We start from the raw sequence: 18764 nt of genomic DNA on the forward strand, positions 1-18764 counted from the left end.
GAACAAGCTATGGCAGCATGCTTTCCATCATTGCTGGCCACTTAAATCCATGAAAACCTGAATAATGTGATCATGTATTAACAGATCTTAATTCTAATTATAAACCTAAAATGTGAAATTTGGAGATGCATGGTTTTCATTCCAGTTGGGATGACTCCAAAGCTCTGATGGAGCATTATGTTTAATTCTAATTTCAGTGGTGTGCATGAATGGAGGCCAAAAACAGAGTGGTACATCCACATGGTTCATCTGTGTTTGATGGTAACACCAAAGTAAATATGAGTGGATTGTTCCTTTAAATGCCTCATTAGAAAACAAGCATACCCTGGTTAAAAAAGATTGCTTTGCACTTTATTACATGTGCTATAGTTGCTGCATCATAGAATGTATGAAGAGTGGACAGCGGGATACCTCACCTCAAGTGAAGCCAAGGGTGAAGTTACAGACCCTGCCCTCTAAATGCTTAACAAAAAGATAGGTCATAAACTCTGCCTTCTCCATGTTGACATGAGCGACGTGGGTCTAAAATCAAAATAATCATCAAAAATCTATCATCAAACTGTATCCTGTCTTTATAGTTAGCTTTATCATGTTGATTTGTGTTGAGGATATCTTAATAGAAAAAGCACAACTTTCCTCAGTTATTTGTTGCCACTAAAGGCATTAAATGTCATGATTGGCAGCCCTGCAGACAGAGTGACTCCTGTAAGGCTTTAATCTGTAAACTCAATGTGTGTTTTGGTTTCCAGAAAATGTGTGACATCAAAACTGTGATACTGCACAACTCTTGCCCCAAATGATGACTCGGGCTAATGTCGGCTCCTGTGACAGCAGGCTTCATTTTTGTACTACAGAGAACGGTGAAGCCACATTGTCCATTCTTTTTACAGCCTATGCTCCACTGTATGAGCACACTTGATTCTCCATCACAAAGGCTTAATCACTGAGTTATTCCTCATAAAAGCACTGAAAGAAAGTGCTCTCTTGATAAACAGGCTGCACAGGGCACGATAAAAATACATAGGTAGGCCTGTGTTTGGTTTCATGCAGAGAAAAAATCCATGTGGGGAACAAGACTGATTTTATCACATAGTGCATAACCCCTCAGAACACAAACGACATTTGTATTTACCCTCATCTCCCTCCTAAAGCCAAAGTTAGCAGAGCTTGTAACAGTTTTCTTAGAAAATGTCCTGACTTTGAGGCTGTTGCTTCATAACCTGTGATTCTGGTCAGGGCATGTCATCATAGCGATGTTTTAAAGAGATCACAAATATCATATTACAGCAAATACCTGGCACAATTCTCTCTGGTTGCTCTCCAACCTGCCCATGTTTTAATGCAACCCAGTTTCCCCCCCTTTTTAAGCCTCCCCTCCCCCCTCCCACCCCTTTTCCAGCATAGTGAACTTTGGTCTAAGAAAACAGCAGGTTTCAGGAAGTGGGCTAGGCATAGTGGGGTTAACGTGCTCACATGCTCACAAATGTGAAGTGTTGCAAAACACTGAACAATGCAGAACCTTTTCTTTCCTTCACAACAGTCAACGCCTCACTTTTGATACATGCTCCACTGGTAATCCTGACCAATAAACCCCAACTATGACCCTGAGCCAAACTAATTCCTCTTTTTCTTCCTCCTCCTTCCTGCTACAGCTCCGTAAAACACCTCATTTATTAATAGAAAATATACTTTGGTAGATGAAGATACATCCACACATGTAATTTTTGAAGACCTGGACAAAAAGTATCAACACTCTGATTAAACTGACCTACAATTCAAATCTTTATAACACTTAATTTCACTTGAGAAACAACTTCAACTCTGGATCTGTCACATTCACAATTTCAGGTACCTTTTGTCCAGGTCTGTTTTGTCTGTCTTCCTTAAAAAAATCTTGTTTTACAGGCTTGTTTCACTTTCAATTCAATCAATTCCTTGGGTGTATTGTGATGTACATTTAAATATCTTAAACATGTAAAATAGCAAATTGATGGTGTCAAACCTTACAAGAAGAAAAGCAGTTTTAGTTGATTTTTTTTTTTGTCAGTTGATTGTATTGAAAGTAAATGAACAGCCAGCCCTGGTTTCCTCCTCTTCCTCCCTCCTCTTCCTCCTCAGCGCATCTTGTGTTCCACGTCAGCGTTGGCCATGTTTGAGCCAGGGCTGGGGTCCTGCTGTCGTCTGGACTGGGGAGAGAGAGGGATTGAAGGAGGAAAGAGGTGAGGAGACAGGAGGAAGGAAAATTGAGAGACAGTAGGAAAGGGATGAGAGAAAAAGAGAAAATAAATTAAGTATAATTTTCAGTTTAAGCAGGTTATGTGTTCACTCCACTTTCACACACTGATAACATAGGCTACTAAGTAAAAAAGCCATCAAAATGAACTAATCCCATTCATACACATGCATGCACAATCATACAGCGCTTTCATACACTTCACCAATCTGAGGTTAGGTGTTTTTCCCAAGGACACATCAACGTGTGACTGCAGGAGCCGGGGTTCAAACCCCTTATGACTGACTGTCCCGCTGATCCACAGTCACTCCAATATACTGAAACACATGGTTGTAACAAATGCATAACAAACTTTGATGTGATCCTAGTACAAATCAACTAACTGAAAAATGTTTTATACCATTGCAACAAAAATAGACATCAAAGGCACTAAATAATCAGCTTTTTTTGTTTTTAATCATCAAAAACGCAGACAAATGCCTATCTTCTGTCTAAATTGTACAAAATCATCGGTTACACTTCCATGCATTTATGTTTTCAAAAGTTTGATTTTCCTTGACTACTTTCAAAATGGTAAAAATCTCAGTTATTTTATTGATCACCGTCACAAAGAACAGAAACTTGATGATCTATGAGTGGCGATCTCGACTACTCTGGTTTTATTTTGGTGATTTCCAGTCCCGGTGTGCTAGCTGTTGGGCCAACTTTACCACGCTGCTGCGAGGCTCTCTCCCTTCCCCCAGAGGCGCGGAGGCTGATGTGTCACACCTGAGACGCATCTCTAATCAAGCTCACCGCTGAAGTAGGCTGCAGACTTTCTCCTCTGCGCCAACGTATTATCCACCTCTCACAGTGGTACATCGGCTCCTCTAAAGTTATCTCCAGTGATTAACTCAAGAGTAATTTCTTGTGAACTTCTGAATTGTTACTAACCGTGCCTCTCCTCCCTCTTTTCCAGTGCCTGACTCCTGCCTCTCTTCAGTCCCAACCCCAGCAGGATTCCCTCACTCTCTGGACTCACGGACCCCCCCCTTCCTGCACTATTTAATCTAGAATAAACCTGTTAAACTGTTTTCCTTGTCTGCTTCTGGGTTCAAACCACACTCCACACATCACACTATGGTGATCTTTTCAACCATAGAGAGAGAGAACACTGTCTAAACTTATCCTTGTCTAAACAATTGAAGAACAATGTTATCATAGTAAACTAAGACTAACTCAATAACTGAACCTAAAATGTATAAATTATCTTAGCTAACTGAAACTAAAATAAAGACAAGGCTTTATAAAAAGACAAAAACTCATCACAAATATTATTGTGCTTACAAAACTGAAATGAAAAAAAAAAAACAACAACCCTAAAACAAAACCAAATAGGAACAAATTATCCTAAGTTTTACTGTTTGAATCAAGCATACTGACTGACATCTACACCCAAGCCTGGACAGAGAAAAATGCTTTAATTTGATTGGTTAAGACTTTACACAATGAGAATTTTATGTCTTGAGTTGAATTCAAATATCAAACTTAAACAAACAAAATTATAAGTATGGAGTAGCCTATATTTCAGTGTCTTTATATTATATCTTTTGCATGGCCCTTTTGTGTCTATCCCCTAATAAGTACCCATATTACTGAGAACGCTAAAGCTAACACTAAAACGTATAAGGACTGAACCAAAATGAAGCATTTTTGCAAATCATAAACTAAACTAACAAACAAGCAGGAAACATTAAACTCAATTGAAAACAAAGAATGATAAAAGTGGAATAAAATTCAAACCTGATGAAAAATCTAAAACTATCATAACCTTAAATAGGGGAGTGCCAGTTCAACTTAATTTTCCAGATGATGCCAATAAATATGTGCGATTTTTATTTATGCAATTTTTGTTTGATACATTAAGCCAATTTTGAGTGAATAGGACTTCTTTATTTTGTGTTTGCAACAGGTGTTATTATATATTTGATTTTTACAACTCATGTACGTAAATGCTCTTAGATCATTGGTTACCAACCTGTAGTAATTAATAAGCATATTAAAATGAGCAGTTCTTACTTTAAACAAGCTTTTTACTGAGCATGAGTCCTGGTGTTGGTTTTCTCCCAAATCAACTTCAACATAAGTTATACTGATGTCAACAGTATTGGACATCATTCACCACCATTTACAAACATTTTTATTAAATTTGTTCTTTAGAAAATTTTCACTAAAATTGTACTAAAATTGATGAAGCCTAAGTGCTTGTAAAATCCTAATAAGAATAGAGAAACGCCCCTTTTTACAACCATATAAGGACATATAAGGGCTGTGTGCAAAAAGAAATTTATCAGTAATATCAAGTTAAATAAATCATAAAACAACTGCAATACTTTCATAGTTTGCAAGCTCCAAATGAGGGAGGGAGAGTTAATGAAATTTTTTAGCACCAGTCGTGGATATTGAATACATGCTTCAGACATACTTGTTGGATGAAAACACAGGCATTATGCTGTTAACTGGGGGGTTAAGGGGCTTTTTAAATAAGTTAAGTTTTTCACAGTGAGTATGAATTGATTAAAATGTACACTTAATCTAAAAACAGACACTTTAAATTGGTTAAACATCCTCATGTGAAATCATTTAAATGAAGCTCAGCGAAAGTTCAAGCAGGAAGACTATTCTTACCCTATATTCATTAAATCACTTTCACTCCCACCTAGTGATCAGCTGATAATGGGCGTCTACTCACTCGAACAGTTGTCCAATCAAAAAATTTTCGTGTGTCTAATCATCATGTCGCTGTCTCGTTTTAAATTTGTTTGTCCTGATCTGATGGCCTGTACTCCTTTTTGACATACAGGTTTCACAACGGAGTCTTACGCCATAGACACTCAATTCTTCATAGAATTTGTATAACACATTTCTGTAAATAAAAGAATGATCACGCTTAATGTCTCTTCTGATTGAAATGTCAGTGTGAAGAAGCTGTCGTGCATATTTTGTAATAACATCACTATATTACATTGATAAAATGCAAAAAAAAAATCAAAAATCAAAAATCATATTTTATTGTGTCATTCTTGATCATTTATATTTCAGCTCTCATGAGTGCAAAACGAAACATTTTATCCTCTCAAATCAGAACTCAAATGTTCATCAGAGTTCTTCGCTAAACTTTGTTGAGGCTTCAAATCTGCATAAGAGGGTTTAAAATACAAATTTCTTCTTTAGAACGGTTGGTGAATGAGGCCCATAGTCTTTGAAAATAAATCAATAAATATGAAAGGCTCAATAAATTGCCTAGCCTCAAAAGATACACTTTTAAATTTCTTAACTGTTCTCAACAACTGTCAGCATCATTTTAACAAAAAGAAGAGACAAAATAAGAGATGACACTAGTATGCTGCACATAGAGCATCTTCAGTTTATAAAGTAAATATAATGTGGCTTTGGCGCAGCCCAATAAATACAGCCTTCTTCTCTTTAAAACACTTTAGGTGTAAAAAAACACAAACAAAATTTTCCAAGAAATAATAGTGTGCATCTACAGGCTGATGTTTGGCACTAAAATGAGGCTGCAGTACCATAAATGACCACTAGAGGGAGCCAGAAAACCATATAACGGCGTGTTTAGTGCTGCTGTTTATGTACTTTACTGATGTTGATATTTTAGTCAAGGTAGCTGGCAGACAGACAGGCAGGGAGACAGAAAGACGGACAGACAGACGGACCCACTGGCAGACAAACAGGCTGTCTGACACAGATTAACACACTCACAGACCCAGTGGATCATCAGGTCATCATTAGAAGCCACCAGCGTGACAAGACTTTTAAATATATTTCATGACTGAGTGTAGTGTTAGAGTGTGTGCTTGGAAGGCCTCAGCTTGACCTGCTGCTGCTGTAAAAATACTTGTGGTTATATATTTACACTTAAGTGATAGCTGAGGAAAATGAGGGACAGGGTGGGGGTTACAAAGTGTGCCCAGAGGTGAGACGCGGAGCAGACTAAACAGAAATGCAGACAGAGATAGTAAAGGGGTTGCTTAGTTCAACTGGAATGTAGCTTGTGTCATCTCAATGACTCACCATAATAGCAACGCACACACAAACACACGGTCACATGCAGACACACATACAGTATGTCATACTACCATTTTGACTCCTCACAGCCAGACTGACTCCAGTTTCTGTCTGTCCCCTCTGCAAAGCTTTCTGCTGCTTTATCAAAACTGCTGCGCTCATCTCGACTCTATTTTAATGAGAAGGACTTGATATCAAACTTTAGTGGTGATTAATTCACCTTTAACTAATTAATCTTTGCTTATTTCTGAGTCAGGCCTGCATCATGTAAGCCTAGGTGCAAATTCATGATGTATAGGGATGTCTACGCAGTGATGTGATCACATAATAATGTAAAAGGGAATGCGTGAAAGCACAAAAACGATTAATAAAACCTGCAGTTTCTTTTACATTAGATAAAAGATTTGGTCTTACTACTTCAGGAATTCATAGCTTGCAGTCACATGACCTGGGGGAGACCTGGGGGGCAAAAAGACCTCTAGAAGGTGGCAGCTACCACTGAATATTATGTGGAGCATCAACACCACTTATCTCATTTATCCATCTCTGCAAAAGGATGTATGTTAACATCACCTGACAAAAGCAAAATAACAGGACATAACTTTAAAGTGTACATTTTTGTCACTTGGGACCCTTGCAAAGTCAAAGCCAGAGCTTAGCTTTGGTTATGTTTACGTACAGTGATGGGAATCCTTTTTTTGATCATTTTATGTGTTTTTTTTTATGTGTTTTGGGCATGTACAGTAGGGGTGGCAATCATCTGTACAAAGTATTTTAACAATAGCTGGATCACAATTCGATATTGTGATTTTTAACATTTTGCAATACATATATTGTGTTTTATTGCTATCTATACCACTTTTCCAGCTGTTTAGCTGATTTAGCATTAGCCTTGTCCTCATGTTTGTCACATTTCTGCAGTATTTTATTTTCATGTGGCACTCCTTGCAAACCTATGGAAGTCCATTTCCGCCAAATAAAAAAGAAAAAAATGTGAAAGTAAGACAATCCTTGAAAAAAAACCCCTAAGTCATAATAACGAGATAAAAAGTCATAATTGTGAGTTAAAAAGTTGAAATTATGAGATAAAAAGTCATAACTGTGAGGTAAAAGTTGAAATTATGAGATAAAAAGTCATAATTGTGAGGTAAAAGTCAAAATTCTGAGATAAAAAGTCATAAATATCAGACAAAAAGCCATAATTATGAGATAAAGAGTTGAAATTATGAGATAAAAGGTTGAAATTATGAGATAAAAACTCAATAATGTCAATAATGTCAATAATGCTGCTGTTTGGGAATAAGGGGCTAATTAGCTAACTTTAATAAGTTTGTGTTACTCAACGATAGTATCAGGATCACTGACAGATGTCACTTTCAGTCAGTGTTCTGAGGCTGTAATGCTAGTTAAAACAGTCATATTTAGATCAAAATAACACGTTTTTTAATGGTAGAACTGGGAGAAGTGTTTTTGGCGTGAGTGTTGACAGCATTAATCTGGTATTTGCTCATCTAGGAGTTCTCTTTCTCTGATTTCTTAAATGTACCACTGAAGCTTGTCTCCTCATTGATATCTATCTATCATCCAATAGAAAAACAACGTACTTCAATGTAAAAAAGAAAAATTAAACTGGTTAATTCTAGGAATGCACTGATACCTAATTTTTCCAGACCAAGTACAAGCACTTACATTTGGGTATTCACCATTTTCAAGTATAAATATGAGCACTTAATAACACCACGAATGTTCCTAAAATATTTGAATCTGATATTCTTCGTCTCTCCTCTTGACAATTTATCAGTGCAGTGTCTTACTATCCCTACACTGTTGTCATCTTCATTTTTGTTCAAATTTCACCAAACTGCAGACATGAATCCAACTTTGATGACGTACTCACATAATGAGAGGCTAACATCATGCTTTAAGCGGAAACCCAGTACAGTATCTGTAACGTTTTATAAGCACAAGTATGAGTATTAGTAATTTAATACATCTACACTTGATACTGGCATTGGTATCCGTGCATCCCTTGTTCAAACACAGAGGTGGCAGCTGATACTATCTGTTTTTCCAGTGTACAGCAGTAGGAGAAATCACCAGAAAGTCCTTTCTTTCACAGGAAATTTGAGTAAAACTGTACAGATTCAGGGCATCTTACGCACTTTTCATTTATATTTGTGTAGCACTGCTTTATTCCCACTGGTTTGGTAGTGGGACACTCTTACGTCCTGGGCAGCATGAGGGACTGCTCCTTTGACTGGAGGAGCACTGCTGCCTCCCTGAAGGGTGTTCATGATGACGACTTCAGTCTTTTTAAATCTGCTGGCTTCTATTTGTGTGTGAGGCAGGGAATTGAATTCTGATTCCAAGAACTCAATAGAAATGAATTTTAATGCAATGTATAACAGATTGCTGTCTAAAACCTGGGCTGGATAATGTAAGCTGTAAACGGGGATTGGGAATGCATTGCAGAAAGTGTGCCAAATTTTTCAACTGTTTTTCCTCAGCACTGTTGCTGCTCAATCATGACTGCTGGTTGTGTCGTGCTGCCTTTGTGGTAGGGAGTGGTCGTTGCTAATCCTACAGGCAGAGGAGCTTTTTGTATTGATCTACACACAGATGGAAGCTTACTGGGCCACTATAGGCTGCTTAACCACAACTCAATACTCAAGAAGAGTGTGTATTTGTGTGTAAGTTTGTGAGTGTGATGGTGGGGGGTGGGGTGAACTTATTTGCTGTATCTGTGAGTTTGTGCTAATGTGATGTTCAGCATGGAGTGATTTTGTCTCTGGATGTGTGTGTGTAAGTCCAAGTAGGAGGTCTGATTGCGATCAATACTAATGATATATTAATGCTTTCAGTGCCAGCTCATCATTCACCACCAAATCTCCTCTGTGTGTGTGAGTTAAAATAACATCTCTTCTGCATCTCTCTCCACCATCCATCATCCTGACAGGCGCCTTATGACCTTGAATGACTGAAATATCTCGACATTTGGATGAAAAATGAGAAATGTTAGGGCTTCAGGAATGTAAGAGGAAAGATTTACATTCAGAGCAGCAACTAAAACAAAAACATCCCTGAATTTCTGCTGAAGAACTGTAATCTAACCGGCTCATATAGTAAAAGACAGTGTTTTTCAAAGTGGAGGACCTAGGGAGTCAAAAGAATATGAGGAAATAGAACAAGAGTAAAAAATTTACTAATTCTGACGTAACATTTTTAGTATTTGTTTCTTGTTTAGTATTTCTATGCTGCTGCAGTGGGTCCTTTGGTTCTTCTTTGCTGCTCTAAAAACGGTAGCCTGTGCATGCAGGGTTTTCCAGCAGCAAAGTAGAATTGATTTTCGGTTTATAGTGCTAACATTTAGGATGGCTAAATGAAGCAAAATATAAAGCTAAACCAAACAGTATCGGATCGGTGCATAAACTTGTGTACTTGCCGATACCAACACCTGCATTTTAAGTAGTAGTGGACGTATTTCTGATACTGGTATCGGAATATGAACAACCCTATTGTACACTCTATAGCTGTTTTAGTCTAGATTTAGCCAGCGACCAATAAAAACATTTGAGCCTAGTTTAAGTCCATAAAAAGTCCCCACATTTTTAACTTTACTTTTTTTTTTTTTTTGTAAACTCCTTTTTTGTAAACTCCTTGCCTAAATCTGGTACTAAATCATGGTAGTGTGTTCTCTGCACCCTGCCAGACCTGGGGTCCCTGCTTCGAACAGCTGAGAGGCAGATTAGATACAGATGCATTGTATTTTGAGAGATTTACCCACAGTGGAGAATCATGAATTTTGAATGTCAAGCAAAAACTGAATCTCATTTAATTCTAGTTTTTAATTCTAGTTTAATTCAATTCAATTTTAATTCTAGTTTCAAAAATTCTAGTTCTAAAATTAAATTGACCTTTTTAGTTTTTAGCCATCTATTCTATCTATTTTAGTAAGTTTTAGTTGATGAAACTAACTCTGCTCAGATTAGAGACTTCCACATAGTTACAGTTGGACGGTCATCATTAATCCATTTCACCACTATCGCTTTCCTTATTAGCATCAAAAGAGATTGGAGAGCTTGTCCTCATTTTTTTTAAGAGGACAAAGAAGTGGATTTACTGACATCTGCCATCAATGTTGATTCTTAAAGCCTCTGATGTAAGAGACTGTTAACAAAGAAGACCCTGAATAAATGGATGAAGTACAGAAGAATGAAGCATATTGAGAAGTTCTACCTCTTATTTGTTTTGTTTGCAAGAAATTTTGCAGTTAGGAGTCCAAGAAATACACAATGATCCTTGTCATGGCAAAGTTTGAAAACCCTGAGAAGATTAAGTGGTTTAACTTTTCAGAAATAGTTGAATCAATCAATCAGTTTACATGGCTATTGATAAGCCATAATATTAGCTCTAATCATTTTTTATTTCATTTTTTATTTGACCCCAGATAGATTTAACTTTCCGCTCAGTTACTGTGACACACATTGAGGCCCAAAGGCACAAACAGGACCACTAGACCTTGTTCAGGAAGTGAACCAGCACCTCTAAAGCAACTTGTTCTAATTCCACACTTGGTTCCTATCAGAACTTAGACCAGTCACATCCAGGCTCTCAACTAAGACCTTATGGTCTGAGCTACTGCTGCCCAATAATGTGTGAGTAAAAACAGAAAGGTTTTCATGTTTGGAGATGGTGTCTGGGATGAGGATTTAGAGCCTTATGGTGAATCTGGTCATAATAAACTTAATTCCATTATACTGACTATTGCCATGTGGACCAAAACTGATATCTTAAGATTTTTCAGCTGAAGGGTAATGTACAAAAACATCTTTTTATCTATTTATTTCTCATTTATCTTTAGAATCTATTTTTTTCTATATAGAAATTAGAAGAAAAAAGTCAGTTCTGAGTCAAATCCTTATAGATCAAATGCCAAATATCACACAGGCATTCTTTTAACACAGGGCTTTCTAAGGAGTAGTCTTCATGTGAGAGAAAGAAACCAGCTTGGGGGTGTCAGAGAGCCAGATTAACCCCTTAAAGCCTGACAACTTAAATAATAGCCAGAAAATTCCCATTTTCTTGGAATTGAAATTTTTATTCAACCTTCTACCGAAACCCTAAAAAAGAAAAATTGCCATAAAATTTTACATATATACTTTTTTGTATCAAATTTGGTACATTAGGTGTTTTTTGGCAACTGATAACCCACTGGAGGGCAATTTTATCATTTATCAGACTGTATTCAAAAGTTTTTTTAGGAATTCATTGATCATATTGACTAGATAAAGATGTCATAAAAGGGTGTCTCAAATATGATGCAATAGGCTTAAAAGGGTTAATGTCAGGGCTGAAAAATATGATTTAAAATGTATGCTGATTAACTGCGCTCTGATGCAATCACACAACTGTCTAAAGTAGCTTTACAACTTTGACTGGAGCATGTATTTAAGTTCTCTGTGCTCTTAATTTTATGGATAAAATCCATATTCTTCAGAGTAACACCAAACTAGGTGGACAAGTAAGTGGACAATCTGCCCTCAGTCTCTACCTCTCCTGTTTCAAAAGCTAGGGGAATTTTTAATGCTGTTCAGAAGCATCCACTCTGACTGCTTTGTTACTATTATATTTAAATCTACCAGCGGTGCAACATCTCTCAAACTACAGATCAATCGCTATTAAAGCCTTTAATTCATTAAATGATTTCTTGAATCGACTGACAGGACTAATTTAGGTGAAAAACTTTGGTTCAATTATGCCAAGGAAGAAATCAAATTTAACTAATTACAACAAAAAAAACAAATCGGCCACTTCATACATGAGCTCACATTATTGCAAGATTTGATCTGTTATTTTCTCTTTGGTCTTCTTAAAATAAGTGATAGAGAGTAAAAACATAAACTCATACAGGAATTGTGCTTAACACTTTAAAAGAAAGTTTTTAGAATTTAAAAACTTCTGTCGCAAACCTTAACAACTAAACTCAAAATACACAAGTGTTTTCACCACAATAAGATTAGATACATGTTTATGTTGCAAAGAAACATTTTTAAAATCTTAAATCACTTTGTTTCAAGTTGATTCATTGTTGAACTCAATAGAAACCGTACAGGAAAAGCAAGTTGCAGATTGTTAGTCAGACAACAACAGGAAAACAGTAGCAGTAAAATATACCAAATGATACTTTATAATTTAGACTTTGTATCTTAAATAGATGATCTTGTGTTCATGCATGTTACTGTAAGTGGTTCTTACTGTCAACAGTCTTTTTTACCAAGCATTGGGCTTAACATTTTTTTTTTTTCTCCCAAATCAGTATCAACATAAATTAGATCATTGTAAATGTATTGACATAACATTTAAATATATAATAAAAAAAACTGACAAGGCCAGCTCTAATATCAAGCATCACCCAAAGGTATGTAATTTACACTTAAATAAAGCTGAATTAAATCAAGTGGTCCTTTTAAGCTTTTAATTTTGCCAGCATATTTAAGACATTTGACTGTCTTTAATTAAAATTGTATGATTCATCTAGACTAAAGAAGTCCTCCCGTTTTCAGTTTGCTGCCTAAAACATCTTCACATCTCTAACTTTTCTCTAACTGTTGACCTCTCGGATACCCACTCCTAGTCTTTTCTGAATAAAAAATACCCTCAAACCTTGTCTATTGGCATCATCTGTTAAGTTTCTGTTCATTCATAATAACTGAACTTAACTCAACTTTAAAATATGTCACAGATTTACTGACATCTCTGTTTTTTGTGTCTAAAAGATGCTGGATGTTAACTTTGGTTTTAAATCAAACTCAATAGAGAGAGTTGAGAGATAACCAGATTAACAGCGGGAGAGAAAAACAGGCTGAATGAGAGGTGGAGTTCTGACCACAGAAATGCGGAGGCTTAATTTGTGCAGCTATTGAGAAATACTCGACAGTCACACCCACAGTGACAGCTCGTATTGGATCTCCAGGATCCCACCAAGAATTGTCTCTTTCACTATCTTTACTCTTAAGATTCAGTAAGTATGAACATTATGTAATGCATGCTGTTTACAAGCATGTCTAATCATGCTAATAAATCACAGCTTGTGGCTTATTTAGGAATAAATATCAAGTTCTTCATACTTTTAATGCAGCTATGAAAAGAATTCACACTTTTAATCAACTCTACTTTAATTCAGTGCTTCCCAGAGTGTGGTGGGCTATCAGTAACTCAAAGTTTTTTATTATTGTTTTGTCTGATCTATACAATCGGTGTCATGGTTTGACTGGTGTTGGGTTAACCAGTGACACTTTATTTAACATTTTCTATGCCGCTCGTTTCAGATTTTTTTGTTATTTATCAGTGTCCCTGAGGACATAAATGCTTCTTGGGAAGAGTTTGTCGGGCCATAAAGAATATAACAAAGACATACACTTGCACTGAAATTCCCTGTTTAGAGACAAAAACAAATAAAAGATAAAGATATGATTCTCGTGTTATAGATATACAAGGGCTGTTTGGTGGGCCCTGGAAGATGTTAAGTTCTTAAATTAGGCCACAGCATACTAAAGTTTGGGAAAGGCTGCTTCAATCAGTCAACAACTAATGTAATTCATGGATGCACTGCATCTGTATAAAATCTTGAATTTGTGTTCTGTCCACTATTTTCATTTTATTTGCAATATTTTGATCAGGTGGGTCCAGCAGATCTTGAAATGGCACATTAAATGACTACAAAATGCTGTTTTTTGTTGTTGTAGAGATTGTGGCTGCTGTCTCGGTTTCAGGGTTGGATTTTAACTTTTTCATCTACCTGCTACTGTGGCTGGTGGATTCAAATATCTAACATTTTTACCAGCCACTCTGTTTTAACAAGCAGCAGTATTTAATGAGGTATAATAAAAAAGCAAGGCTTAAGCCCAAAACACACCGGCACCAGTCTGTCGCATCATTTGACGCGCTTTAACTTTAACACACAGACAGCAGCGCATCAATGGTTAAACTCCCCACCAGCCACTATATGGCCTGGTTCCTGATTCCAGAGCTGAAAGTCTCCCTGCCTCACTGGGAAAGTGAAAAACACAACAGGAGCAGTAGTATTTCCCCAGCAGCGGAGGCCTCCTGTCTATTCTACTCCTTAAACAATAGATGGCGCTAAATTTATTTTCAGAGCTGCTCCTATGGCAGGTGAGATGGACAAAACAGCTGCTCTCTCAGGGAAACACTCCGCTAGCCGTGGCGGGCGGCATCAGGAATAGAGCAGTGGCCTAAAGTGCTGCGCCGCTGTCGGTGTGGGTTTGCTCATAGAAAATGATCGAGGTGATCGTTCCAGTGTGCGTCAGATGGAGCCAGTGAGTTTTGGGCTTTATAGTATTCAAGTTATAGACTATGGCACAAGAGGGAATTGTTTCACAACTAATCCGCACTGTCGCTCATTCCAAACTGTGTTGTTCAACCAGTTTGTACTGTACTGTAATGAAACATCTGCTGTACGTCCTACAGGGGAACAGTGAATTCATTAGCAAGAAGGCTAAAATGTCATTTTTTGTGCATTTTCATAACCTTGCAAAGCAGATGGATTCACCTGTTTCGGTGTTTATAAATGGCGAATCAATCTTGCAAAACCCCCATCTGAACTGTTTGGGCCCAGTTAGAAAGTGACATGACAAATCAGCGTCAAGGGCAGTACTTTTGGGTGCAGCGGGGTCGTGACGTAAGCAAGCAGCGACAAGAGGCCGGTGCAATTATGGCAGAAGAAGTGAGCGTGGATGGTGCTAAAGTGCCAGTTTTATCAGGACTTGAAAACAATTCTTTTTTAAAAGAAGAACAAAGAACAGCAGTGAGTTGTTTTCTCTTCAAAAACAACAAAAGTCATGTAATGCCATGTCTACAGTCGCCATGGTTCATGTTATACAGCTCTATATGGAGTTTACTCATCAGTAGCGGCTCACCTTGGTTTGGGGCTACGACGTCACGTGTTTTGTTGCTCTGATTGGCCTGTAAAGATGTGACAGACAGAACGTTCATCCAGTCATCGCTGAGGTTTTTTCAAAGGCTCTGTCCTTTCCCAAACACATCTTCAGCAGATATGCTAGTTGCCATTGAGAACTATTCTCATGTGATACCAAGTAAAACCATCCAACATGTCTCTGACACAGGGAGGAGGAGGCAGGTGTTTTTTTGGTCAGAGAGTGTGTCGGTCCGCTCAGCTTTGCTCACAAAGTCAGAGGGAACAGGAAGAAAAAACTGTTTAATTTATGCCATTTACCCTAAAAAATTACTGTTAGGTTAGGCCACTTTCATTGAGCAACTTCGCCAGACAGTGATCTGAAATACCCGTATTTGGCTGGTGGTGGGTGTTAATTTCCCAGCCTGCTTGGCTGGATCTTAAAAGGGTTGTAATCAAAAGAACTTTCTAGCGATGTATGGCATGATTCTTCTTCACATTAGTTTTAAGAGAAAGTGCACTGATGCCCTGATGTACACCTTTGTGTACTAAACACATCTGTATGGTGAGACATGACATGGAAAACAGCATAATGCAAAGGACCAGAGTAATCTAGAGAGGGATGTCAAGTCTGAATTTGAATCATTCAGAGGCTTAAACTAGAGTGTCTGGATTTTTCCAGGAGATAGTGATGGTACTCAAACTGTTTCAGAAAGAGAAACAAAGTTTTATTTTTCTTTGGGAGCCTCAGGGAACAAACATGAGATCAGTCAGATGAAAGGCGACCTTCAATAAAAGCCTCTTTCTTTTCAATGTCTGCCTTTCTGTTCCCCTCATCTGTGTTCCTCACACCCCTCTGTCCTATTTATGAGCTGAGTTCCTGCTTTTCCATTCTGCGTAATTTCTACAAGACCCATGTGGTTTAAAGATGTGGTAGGTCTTGGCAAGAAGAGTCTGTGCGTGAATGTCACTGTGCAAACTAGCCATGAAATTGTCATGTATCATATACATTTCCGTCTCTGATGCCACACGGCATCCAACACACTGCAGCATTGTAGTCGTGAAATTCACATGCATTTCATGGAGACACAAAAACACACTTGCACACATTTAAATACAGGAACAACACAAAGGGACGGCTGGTTTTTGACACAAACACGCACAGGAAATAATGAACAAACACAAAACATAAATGAAACACATGCACACAAGCAGCGTCACACTCATGCACACAGGCACACACAAGGTGGTTTAGTGCATGACAGTGTGATAGATGGTGAGAAATGAAGGACACAGACCCTGTTCTTTCTGCTGGCTGTCTGTCTGTGTGTCATCAGTCCCAGATTTTAGAAACCACAGGGTCCTAAAAAATAAACAATTTGGGGTTCATTGGTAGGGCGTCAACTCAGGAGGGATGACAGTGATCTCCCTAAAGCCTTGCTGGGAAAGTGAGTTTGTGTCAAACATCAATTTCAGACTCAGATTTGGTGTACATATAAGACATTCTGGCATTTTTATCAATAAGGTTTAAACAAACTAAAAGCAATTCAACAACAATTTTTTAAACGTAAATATCAGAATGATTTTATCATATAGTTGTGGGTAATCAAGTTCAATTTGGATTTTTTTGTTATTCATGCTACAAATAAATACACAACTTTCCCTTCGGAGGCTTTTAGGGACATCTGACAAAGCTGGTTCAGTCATTCAATACTTCAGTCAAATCAAATCATTTATCAGATTAGATTTACCTTCAAACTGATCATGCACTAAACCTACAATTGAAAATCTATACATACTTATTGAATTAGCGATAATAATAAAAGCACACAAGCACACATCACACAACTCTAAGCCATGCCGAATGCTACACAAAGAAAAACCAGCTGGAAATTTGACTTTTGACCTATCTAGAATGCTTTAAGTCCTAAATGCACATATGAATTTGACCTAATGAGTAATTATGAAATACTTATACATCATATGGACAAAAGTTTTCGGACACCTGACAATTACACCAACAGGGACTGCAATAACACTGTATTTAAATAAATGTAATTTAATATGGAGTTGGCCCCCCTTTTGCAGCTATAACAGCCTCCACTCTTCTTGGAAGGCTTTCCACAAGATTTTGGAGTGTTTTTGTGGGAACTTGTGCCCATTCATTCTGTAGAGCATTTATGAGGTCAGGCACTGATGTTGGATGAGATAGCCTTGCTTGCAATCCCTGTTCAAGTTCATCCCAAAGGTGCTCAGTGGGGTTGAGGCCGGGGCTCTGTGTGGGCCAGTCAAGTTCTTCCACTCCTAACTCATCAAACCATGTCTTAGTGGTCCTTACTTTTTGCACTGGGGCACAGTCATGTTGGAATAGAAAATGGCCTTCCCTGCACTGTTGCCACAAAATTGGAAGCATAGCATTGTCCAAAATGTCTTGGTGTGCTGACGCATTAAGACCGGCCTTCATTGGAGATAAGGAAACTAGCACCAGCCCTGGAAAACAGCCCCATACCATTATCCCTCCTCCACCAAACTTCCCAGTTGGCACAGTGCAGTAAGGAAGGAAATGTTCTCCTGGCATCTGCCAAACCCAGACTTGCCTGACTGACTGCCAAACGGGGAACAGTGATTCGTTACTCCACAGAACGTTTCCACTGCTCCACAGTCTAGTGTCTGTGTGCTTTACATTACTACAGCTAGTGCTTGGCAGTGGACTTGGTGATGTGAGGCTTGCAAACAGCTGCTTGGCCATGGAAAACCATGTAGGTCCCAATGCACAGTGTTTGTGCTTAAGTTTAAGTTCAGAAATCTTCAGCGATGGAAACTGCAGTTGTTGATCCTGATCTGTATTTCTATGCTGAGTTGCTGTTGTTCCTGAATGCTTCCACTTTCTCATAATATCACTTAGAGTTGATTGTGGAATATCCAGCAGGGAAGTGTCTTGTTGAACAGGTGGCATCCATCACAGTACCACACTCAAAGTCTTGTGTATCACAAATTTTTGCAAATGAAGATGTGCCTGATTTTATACACCTGTGGCAACAGGTCTGACTGAAACACCTGAATTCAATAATAAACAGGTGTGGCCAAATACTTTTGTCCATATAGTGTGTGTTCAAAACTTATGGCAAAAATCTTAATGGTATAACATGAATCATAATAATAAAGTATCTTCAAATTTGCCATCATATACATATATATTAAACCAATTTAAATTCTTTAGCTTAAATAATTTTCTAACTTTATTCTGAAAATACTTTCTGCAAATTTCCAGTTGGTTAAGTTTAGCCTTGCAAAGCCAGCCCAGAGCTTGTTTGAAGAAGCATTTTTAAATAAAATTCCTATGACAGGATGCTCTACCTGCTTATACGTGCTTTTAAATTGATATATCTGGGGTAGGTCAAGTCAACTCGTTGGGATCTTTACCACTTAAACTCAGACACTGTTTGTTTGCCAGCCAATCCAGTCACAAATTTTGAGACCCACAGCTACCCTTGAAGTCGTGCAGACTTTCAGCCTGATCGTACATTGTTTGCT

At 37.8% G+C, this 18764-nt stretch overlaps 1 protein-coding gene across 4 annotated transcripts in view; it reads right to left on the reverse strand.

The window, feature by feature from the left end:
• Positions 1-1400: 1400 nt before the first annotated feature.
• Positions 1401-18764, reverse strand: part of cbfb (core-binding factor subunit beta) — a 66792-nt gene continuing 49428 nt past the window's right edge. Inside the window, exons 6-7 of one of the 4 annotated variants that reach the window (XM_041796274.1) lie at positions 16529-16593; positions 1401-2181 (exon numbers count right to left, since the gene is read on the reverse strand). In XM_041796274.1, the coding sequence (XP_041652208.1) occupies positions 16564-16593 (30 nt within the window). In that variant the 3' untranslated portion in view covers positions 1401-2181; positions 16529-16563. Of the gene's footprint in view, positions 2187-16528; positions 16594-18764 lie in introns of all 4 variants that reach the window. The other 3 variants (XM_041796272.1, XM_041796271.1, XM_041796270.1) reach the window with 3 other exon arrangements.

The sequence above is a fragment of the Cheilinus undulatus genome, linkage group 9 (genome assembly GCF_018320785.1).
Source record: "Cheilinus undulatus linkage group 9, ASM1832078v1, whole genome shotgun sequence".
Lineage (NCBI taxonomy): Eukaryota > Metazoa > Chordata > Actinopteri > Labriformes > Labridae > Cheilinus > Cheilinus undulatus.